Here is a 10,632-nt window from a genome sequence, read left to right as displayed (position 1 = left end):
TTCCACAGTTTTTGCAGCCTGTGGCTTCACATTTCGAAATGAGACTGTGTTGTTCAGAAAATCCAAAATGTCTTGTAAAAGAACTGAACACGGCGGGGTACGTAGATTACATCATTCAAATGAACCTATAGTACATCGACATTTAGTATATATATTGATTGATTGATTGTTGGTTGCTTAACGTCCAGTGCAGTAAATATAGAAGAGAATCTAGAAAAAGACCCTATAGTGAAATACATTCAAGGGAAATTTACCCTACCTTGGCTTTAAAATCGTTAACGTCATACATTTTCTTTTCGACGAAGAAGAAGATGATTTTACAAGTATAACTTGAAGAATTTTGATGTTCAAAGCGCCGCATTTATGTCGAAATTTATGAGTTTTAAGTGGATTCTGTAGGTAATCTCAGTTGTACTGTATGAATTATAGATTGTTTTAAACTTTGTTACAAAGTGAGTTGTAAGACTTGTTCATTTTGTTTTTCAAATTTACTTGAATGGTATTGCAAATATAAATAATTAGATGTGGTATGAGTGCCAATGAGACAACTATCCATCCAAGTCACTATGTGTAAAAAGTAAATAATTATAGGTCAAAGTACGGCCTTCAACACGGAGCCTTGGCTCACACCAAACAATAAGCTATAAAGGGCCCCCAAAAGACTAATGTTAAACAATTCTAACAGGAAAACCAACGGTCTAATCTATATAAAAAACGAGTAACGAGAAACACTTATGAACCACACTAACAAACGACAACCACTGAACAACAGGCCCCTGACTTAGTCTTTAGTTTTCTATGTTGTGTCGTGTGCTCTATTATTTGTCTGTTTGTCTTTTTCTTTTTTAGCCATGGCGTTGTCAGTTTATTTTCGATCTATGAGGTTGACTGTCCCTCTGGTATCTTTCGCCCCTCTTTTAGGACAGGTGCATAAAGATGCAGCAAAGTATGTAAAAACAATTTGACACTGTATTACACATCCTGTGATGATTTCTTCAATTTCACTTCGTAACAACATTTTATTATAATATTTTTAGTAAAAAATAAGACATCTTAAAAAATTAATATATTTTTTTTATTTTCACAGTCAAATGTAATACCACAGTAAGAAACGTAATTTTGAAATCTTTTTTCAACAGAGAATTTTGAATAAGTCGACATTTAGGGAAATGATACAGGCAGTGTTGCAATAAACATATGTAGTTATTTGTCAGAAACTTAAGTATGCTATAAACAATGCCAGATAATGATTCTGAGAGAAAAAAAAATAGCCAATTTTTTATTTTTAGTTTGAAGCAAATTTTGCATAAAAAAATCAAAATTTTGAAAGGTATTGCAGCTCTGAATCCTTGAAAGTAGATAAATTGCTATCTAAAATATTTTCGTTCATTAAAGTTACAGTAAAGAAAACATTTAATAAGAGAAACTACAATTTGTAAAATATTTAGAAGAAAGCTTGTTGAAATATATTCATTGCTTCAAAAATCAATGAAAAAATGTCTTGGCAAATTTCCTGTTTGAAATCTGTTGGTATATTTAATGAGAAGAACAGGAAGATATCTCAATGAATTGTGGTTGAAAGATTATTACTCAATATCAAATCACTGTATACATTAAGTACCTTGGTACAATCCAGACATTCACAAGAATAATCACATGATAACAACACAATAGAGGAGTATCATGTGATAACAATAACAAGAGGCCTCTAAGAGCTTGAATCCCTCACCTGTCAAATATTGAATTTAGAAGCAAAAACCGAACAAGAGTGCACACGCTGAAATGTGTCGCCTGTTTTATTTATCATGATTAAACTTATGTTGAAAGTCTGCAAAATGAAGAATTAACCACAAGTATCAAATAAATTTTACATTATCAATGATCTATGTACATGTGGTCAAGGTTAGATGAACATTTTCTGATGAATATGTTGACCTTGCAAGATTCATTTAGCTACAGTTTGGTTGAAATTGGTCCAGTGGTTTAAGAGAAGTGCTTGCAATAGTTAATGATGAAGGTCTACGGAGACAGACGCCAAGAGATGGCCATTGCTCACAAGGCCCTTTTCACTAGGTGAGAGTGAGCTAAAAAGGATGTTTTATGTTTTATCACATAATGAAAAAAAGAGAAATTAGCATATGATAAAAATAAAAAGGAGGAGTTATCACATGATAACAATAAAAAGGAGGAGTTATCACATGATAACATTAAAAAGGAGGAGTTATCACATGATAACAAGAATAAACTGGTGACACAGAGATATGTCTTGCCTGTCGGCATTAAATTCAAAAAAATAAAATCAGATGGACAGCAACATTGCTAATTAATTCAAAGTCGCTGGACCATGAACTAGTACGCAGGTCCTCGAAATGGTCAACAAACTGAGATGAACGGACAGTAATGTACCTTTACAGAAAATATCATTGATCTATAACAAGTAGTTCCTATCAAACTAACTTAAGCAGAAAACTTAACATTGAAAATTGCCTATTAGTTGAAAGTCGCTGGACCATATCCTAGGGGCAGGGCCTCAAAAAAGTCGTTAAACTGATATATACTGATAGTAATGCAACTTCATACAAAATATCGTTGATCTATCACGAGTAATCCTTATCAAACTAACTTAATTGTTGACACCAACTACGTCGTCCCTGGTAAAGCAATACCTATGTACCGCCTTCTGCGACAAAAGTCGCAGGTGAGACAAAAAGGGGGAGTTATCACATGATAACATGAAAAAGGGGGAGTTACCACAATGATAAAAAAAAAGAATAAAATAAACATACCATTATATGATCACTTAAGGAGGGGATATAACAAGAACTTTTTATAGCTGGCCACTGAAATTGCAAAAAAGGGTTAATTTATATATGCCTCACAATATTATGTTAATTTAATTGATGAATGAACATGCAGGCTAATATAATCTATAAACTTTAGTGCAGTAAGGTCATTTGTGATGTCGCTATGATGTCATAGAAATGTTGAAAATGACATTATTGACCTAAAATTGCCATTTTACAATTTGATCAGAATAGATATGAGCCAGGGCCTTTCCCAAAAAGATATTTACGTACAATTGTATCTTTATAAAATACCTCTAGTAGCAAAATTTATTTTCGGTTAAGTTTTGGTTCATATTTAAATATTAACGACATCTTCTGAAAATGAGATTATTTTGTCAGATTTTGCAGTTTTACACAAAATGCTAGAATTTTAAAGCCTTATTGCAAATTTGTATACAAAATTCAAAAAATTAAATACTTATGATTGGCAGTCTAATGTCTTATGATAATTAACTTCTAAAGTATGTTATTAGGCAGATTTATAATATTCTTTTATTTTCAAATTCAAAGGACCAAAAAAGTGGCCTGATTATACCTCTCCCTTTTGTGATCATTGACAAACATTCTTTATTGTAACAGGACAAATTCTAATACAGTAACTAGCCTTGTACGACTTCTTATTTTAGAAAAAAGAAATAAGAATACTTTATAGGTTTAAATCTCCTTTTACTTTTTACTTAGGAATAAAAGGAGATGATTAAAAATTTGTACTAAAACATACAAAACTATACAAAACTATATTGCTATACAAATACATGATTGGTTAGAACAGATGCCAAACCAATAGCTATCTCGGTCTTTACTTACTATTTTATTCATTAAATATCAAAAACCGTCTTGCATACTAGTAGTACCTATCATAGATAAACATATATAACTTTTTATTTCTTTAAGAATCAGAGAAAAGTAAAAAATTCTATAGAGTAATAAATATTTCCAAAACCAACCATATACACATAATCTAAATGTCTACATTATTGGAGAAATAATACAATCAATGAGTTAATATAGTTCACTGTACAAGATGAAAAAATATCTTTGTTATGTACATTGAAGTCAAAATTCCTCCCTCCTTAGATCTCAAATCAGATCTGTTATCATACAAATGTCATTCACAATTTTTATTTTTTGCATTGTTTAAGGTAACAGCGATAAGAGTAGGCAGTATTGACTAATACATGTAACAAGTCTGTCAGCATTCACCTACTAATCACTCTAAAGTATGGAGTCTAAATATACAGATCAATTTCTATGTTTACAACTTTAAAAAAATACATGAAAAGGATTACACTGAAAAACCACACATATTACTGGTGTGTGGAAACATATACTCCCCCCCCCCCCCCCACTCTCGCCGAAAAATTAAAATAATTATGCTACAGGATATAGTTTTGACTATGTCAACATATTACGATTTTATGGATTCATGTTTACTCTCAATATATCATTTTTCGTTAATTATTGTGTCAATGACGAATTTTAAAATGCACATTAAATTTCAGATCTAAACCACATTATATTTTTAAATTTGTAAAAACTAACATGATTGACATATAACTGTTGATTATGATTTATAATCTTTCAAATATAGAATACTAACATGATTGACATATAACTGTTGATTATGATTTATAATCCTACAAATATAGAATACTAACATGATTGACATACAACTGTTTATTATGATTTATAATCCTTCAAATATGGAGTACTAACATTAAGCATGATTTAAAATTTCTATAAATATTTAGCAATGAATCTGGTTAAAACTTCACGTTAAAAAGACTAACCCAGCACAGTTTTAAGAAGGGAGATCATTTAGATAATTTAAATGACTTTCATCACCACACATGGTCCATTTGTTTTGATAAGATATAATGAGCTTTGCACTTTCAATATGACTATAGACTAGAACACACCCGCGAAATCGCGGTCATTTAGGGCGTCGTTGAAAGTACGGAAACTGTTGTAGGATAAGTTTTTGTAAAAGAGTTTATGACTGGAGAATTTCAGGGAAAGGTATCAAAAGTCATAGGTACTTAGGGACAGAAAATTTTTTTTTAGTCCTCCCCATTTTTTTTAAAAATCCGCTGTCATTTTGTTTTCTATTAATTTCAATTATTTTCGCGTTTTTCTGTATACTATGAACATACATATACTATAATCTCTATTATATATGACCGCCGTTGATAGTAAACTTGGAATTGATAGTAAATAGCAAATACACTTTATTTATAGTATATGTATGTTCATAGTATACAGAAAAGGCGATACTAATTGTTCTGTCCCCAAGTACCTATGAAAATAATGTGTAATTAACAGTTCTAAACGGAAGTCTTGTCTATGACTTAAAAGTCCGTCCGATGACGGAAACAATATCCGGACGCCTTAATTTTCATTTTCCTCCTAAAATAACCCAAAGGGAATAATCATAAGCAAGGATGACAAATGTGACTATGCATGGTACCTATAGGACACAAAGGCATGAAGATTAATTTATTAAGGAAGGAAGAGAAGCGACACACAAAATGAGGTCTTCTCATTTAATAGTATAGATGGTACAGACATTGCTTTAAACTGGTTATTTCAGGTCATACACTATTACAAATTGACAAAAAATACACAGATTTGTTACATTTCTTAAACAGAAATTTAAGATATAAATAGAGGAATATTATTATTTTTGTTATTAAGAGAATTTGGTGCTCATAGTTTTAAATTCAGATCTTTAAAACATAAAACCTAATTTTGGCAAAAACAATATATTTGGAAATAATTTTGATATCAGATATGTTAAAATCAATGGTATAAATATTTAAAACATCTGAATAAATTTTCATCATAACATATATAAATATATCATAAAAGAATCTCCACTGAAATATTAAAGACAAGAATGTGAGGAAAGAGTAAAACAATTATCATTTAATTGAAATATATTAGAGAGAGACATCAGAATCATACATTGAAAAAGGTCTAATTTGTAAGTAACATTGAGAAAGGTCTAATCTGTAAGTAACATTGAAAAAGGTCTAATTTGTTAGTAACACTGAAAAAGGTCTAATTTGTTAGTATCATTGAAAAAGGTCTAATTTGCATGTAACATTGAAAATGGTTTAATTTGTAAGGATTTTTGACCAATGTTGTAGATTAATTAATAGGTTGTTATGAATAAAAGAATAGGTGTGCTTTACGTCAATGGGACAGCAACAACAACAAAATTATTCAACATACATGCAGTCTTCAACGATAGACAGATGTCTATACAATATGTTTATAGTCTCCAGTCAAAAAAAGTTGGGAATAAATTTAACAGAAACAATCCAATAGTTGCCATAAAAACATGTGTAGTTGTTTGCTTGATGTCCAGTGACAAATATTGAATCTACATTCAGGACTAGATCAGATTAAAAATGAATCTAATAGATAATTTATGTAAGATGAGTGGACTGGGATGAAGGACATGAACTTCAAACATCAGCTGGAATGACCCATTATTTTAGCATGTGTTATACTGTAGGATGGGAGAAGTTCATTGTATTTCTATACCACTAAACAACCTTTGGGCACATGTCTCTAGGTTACTGCATAAATAATGTATAAAATGTATGTAAAAGATGAATGTATAATCAGTATTTTTTGTCAATGTTCATAAATATCTAATATATCATAACTATACATATTACACTTATTAATGTATTTGGATCTGTACAATAACAAACTGTTTTCTATGATATTTGCTTCTAATTATGTCCAACCATCGAAGTATTATTGTCAATATAATACTTCCGTGGTCCAACAGTTTTTGAGTAATGTTATATCCTGAACGAAACGAGACGCCTGTAAATCACACGGAAACAAGGCGTAAAATTCATAACTAAACCTGGCGTTGTTGCAATATCTAGAGAATGCATGTCCAAGTCATATAAGTGTCAACCAAGCTTCAACTAGATGTAAACCAAGCTTAACTGATGCGAAAACCAGGCGTAATATTTAAATGAACTCATCATAGATATCAAAATTGAAATTTTGTACGCCAGACGCCCGTTTCGTTTACAAAAGACTCATCAGTGACACTTGATTCAAAAGAATTAAAAAGGCCAAATAAAGAACGAAGTTGGAGAGCATTGGAGGACCCAAAAATCATAAAATTTATACAGCTACGGTAATCTATTCCTGAGGTATAAAATACTCAGTATTTGAAAAATAAATGAGTACGCCTGGTCAACATAAAAACCAGGTGTAATATACAAATGAGTATGGCTGGTCAAAAAAATGCAGGCGTAATATCCTTACATAATACCACACCTAATTGTTAGTGTAAATCAGTGCATGAAGCTTTTTACATAATTAAGGCATATGTATTTGATATAGGAATGTTGCCTAGGCTACAGTTTCATTCTCCGACATAAAACTTGAAATATATGCAATTAAAAAAAACTACAAAAGATATAGTTTAGCCAGACAAAGGGGCTAAAATATAAGTTTGTATGAAAATTGGTAAATAATTTGAATCATAATAACAATTCATTCATTGTCATTTGTTATTTATTGTCATTTGAATTGAAACAAGAGTGCACATGCTGAAATGTCTCGCATGCTTTACTGACCATTGCTTTTATGTTGATAGTCATAAACATAAATTTTTAATTCAACAGAAGCCGCAGGCGCGACAATAATCACTAACTTAAACACTCTTATTTATCTTAAATAAAAGATTGGACTTATTATTACAGTAAGTGAAAATGATGAGGATTTCTAGAATCAAACTGGTAAGAAAAAACAATAGTACAGAATAATTAAGTTATTACAAAAGTATTTCCGTCTTATCATTCCTTCATTCCAATGTTTAAATTTATTGATCATCAATAGAATTGTGTTAGTCCAATTTCAAATTGTTTCAATGAACACAAAACTTACGCATGGCTTATTTTAATTTATGCAAAGTTTAACACTATTTTCTACGCCTGTTGCTACTATGAATTCATGTGTCTTGCTCCTGTACGACTGGATCTGGACACATAACTTCCATGACTTAAGACGCCTCAAAACTTTGTACAGGATAAGTGTTGCAGGCATAACATTAAAAGATACTAAAATTACTAAAATAAATGAACAAAAAATAGTCTTTTTTGGCATTAAATCGACCAAACAATTTCCCATTCCCTCTTCAATATTCATTATGACCATTTTTTTTAAATTACACCCCTTTCCTCAAACCATGGAACTGCCCATGACTACTCCAACTCAATTTCATAAAGCATATTGTAATTTGCAATGTATTTATATGAAGTTTTTTAAATACTGAGTTTAAATGACACAAACAAATATTAAATAGTCCTAGCACAATCATTGAAATGCACTCATACATACACACATCTTACACATTTACAACACTATCATTATTTGAAGAGACTACAAATATTTCGATAAACAGTACATTATACTCTGGTGTTTTCCTCGTAATTAATGCTTGAAACAGTTTCCAGTTCCGGCTTCTTCTTAGGATCTGGTAAGAAGGGAATGTACTTTAAAATCTTACTGTTTCTCCATTTCTGTGGAAACAGTGGTTCATATACCTCTACACCTTCCTTAAAGTCTTCTGTCACTAGATGTTCTGACTCTGGTGTTTTTGATGGAATGTTCTGCCATGAGGTGATACCTCGTTCATCTAGAGTGCCTACAAATCAAAGAACAAAACTTAGTTTGTGGGTATTTATAAACCTGATAAACAGTAACTTAATGCTCTAAGTAAGACAGGTCTTTATCCTTATTTATAGATCGTTGTCTCATTGGCAATCATACCACATCTCCTTATCTTTACACTTTACTATTGGGTACTATAAGTGATTTATGTTTGGAGTTCAAAATATGCTTATTCCATAAAATAATAATTAAATGTAGATGCATTTAATTATCACCAAAACTACATACCTGGAATGGTGTTGTCAAGAAAACAGGCTAGTAAAGCACCGGAGAGATTTGCATTACCCAAAAGTGTCTTTAAAATGTTATCTACACGGAAATTTCCTAAAACATAAAAATACAAGTTTAAAAAATGATAAAATACAGCACATGTTTAAGCTCTTAATTGCACTCGGCTGACAAAAGTTTTTAACAAGACTAACAAGGCATCAGGCCCAGATGTGATCAGCCATAAAATGCTTAAGTTATGTCCGGAAAAGGTTGCAGTTCCGCTAAACATTATATTCAATAAATCTTTAAGAGAAGGCAAATTTCCAACCAGTTGGAAGATAGCTAATTTAATACCTATTTTCAAAAAGGGGGATCATCCTTGCCTTCAAATTACAGACCAATTTCTCTTATTAGTTGTGTTGGAAAAGTAATGGAAAGAGTTGTTTTTAAGCGCTTGTATAATCATCTACACGCTAACAAATTAATTTATGAATATCAATCCGGATTTCTTCCCCAAAATTCAACCGTCCATCAACTTTTAGAAATATACAACTGCATCTTAAACTCTTTGGAAAAAAAAGAAATAAACTGTTTTGTATTCTGTGATTTCTCTAAAGCGTTTGACAAAGTTTGGCATAGAGGTCTTATTCACAAACTAAAAGCCTATGGTATTGATGGAACCTTATTACAGTGGTTTGAAGATTATCTGCATGACAGGAAACAAAGAGTAGTATTGAATAATTCGTCCTCCTCCTTTTGTAATGTGTCAGCAGGTGTACCCCAGGGATCTGTTTTGGGCCCTCTTCTCTTTGTTTTATATATTAATGATATTGCTGATAAGCTTACATCGCTGTGTAGGCTATTTGCAGACGACACTTCATTCAGTTATTCCGGTAGCGATGGTGAACAGATTAAATCTGTGATCGACCGCGACCTGAAAGAGCTGGATGTTTGGTCAACTAAATGGCTTATGTCATTTAATCCTGATAAAACAGAAATTATGATATTTTCAAATATTGAGATACCAGATCTCAACTTTTCCCTAAATGATAAAACTATCCCTTTAAATACATCGCATAAGCACCTGGGAGTTACCTTTAGTTGTGACGCAAAATGGAACAATCATATTGAAAGTATAATTACAAGTGTAAAGAAACACCTTAATGTTCTGCGTAAACTTAAATATCGACTGTCTCGTAATAATTTAGAAAAACTTTATCTAGTTTTTATTAGACCCATTTTTGAATATGCCACGGAAGTGTGGGATAATTGTGGGATATGTTATTCAAATAAATTAGAAAATTTGCAATTGGAAGCCGCAAGAATTGTAACAGGTCTACCAATCTTCACTAAAACTGATACTCTGTACTCTGAGGTTGGCTGGGAATCTTTATATGAAAGAAGAAAAAGTAGAAAATTATAGATGTTTTATAATATAAATAAAAAGCATGCACCTGAGTACCTGTGTAATCTTGTCCCCCCATGTATACAAAGTACAACCAACTATCCGTTGCGAAACGGTAAAAATATCATTGTTCCATTTTGTAGACTTTCCCTTACCACTGAATCTTTTATTCCATCCACAATACGAGAATGGAATAAGCTTGACTTAAAAATTCGAAACACCGACTCTATATCTAAATTTAAGAGAGAATTGAAAAATGAAAGTGTTCAGAGTAGAGTTGCGCCGTATTATATGTACGGTCCGAGGAAACTGAATATTATTTTAACTCAATTGCGATGTTCCGCTTCATTTTTGAACTCTGACCTTTTCAAAGCTAACATTATACTGGATCCTTCGTGTCAGTGTGGGTCTGATATTGAGGATGTTCATCATTTTCTTTTAGTTTGCCCAAAATACACTACATGT

At 31.5% G+C, this 10,632-nt stretch overlaps 1 protein-coding gene across 2 annotated transcripts in view; it reads right to left on the bottom strand.

The window, feature by feature from the left end:
* Window positions 1–1,053: 1,053 nt before the first annotated feature.
* The window catches only part of LOC127733903 (solute carrier family 23 member 1-like), a 95,113-nt gene continuing 85,534 nt past the window's right edge, over window positions 1,054–10,632 (bottom strand). For both annotated transcript variants that reach the window (XM_052243353.1, XM_052243354.1), the window contains 2 exons: window positions 8,781–8,876; window positions 1,054–8,526 (listed from right to left, as the gene is read on the bottom strand). In XM_052243353.1, the coding sequence (XP_052099313.1) occupies window positions 8,288–8,526; window positions 8,781–8,876 (335 nt within the window). In that variant the 3' untranslated portion in view covers window positions 1,054–8,287. The remainder of the gene's footprint in view (window positions 8,527–8,780; window positions 8,877–10,632) is intronic.

Source organism: Mytilus californianus, unplaced genomic scaffold (assembly GCF_021869535.1).
Source record: "Mytilus californianus isolate M0D057914Y unplaced genomic scaffold, xbMytCali1.0.p SCAF_3, whole genome shotgun sequence".
NCBI classification, from domain to species: domain Eukaryota; kingdom Metazoa; phylum Mollusca; class Bivalvia; order Mytilida; family Mytilidae; genus Mytilus; species Mytilus californianus.
The sequence above is the reverse complement of the archived record's forward strand: the minus strand, read 5'-3'. Positions and strand labels throughout refer to the sequence as shown.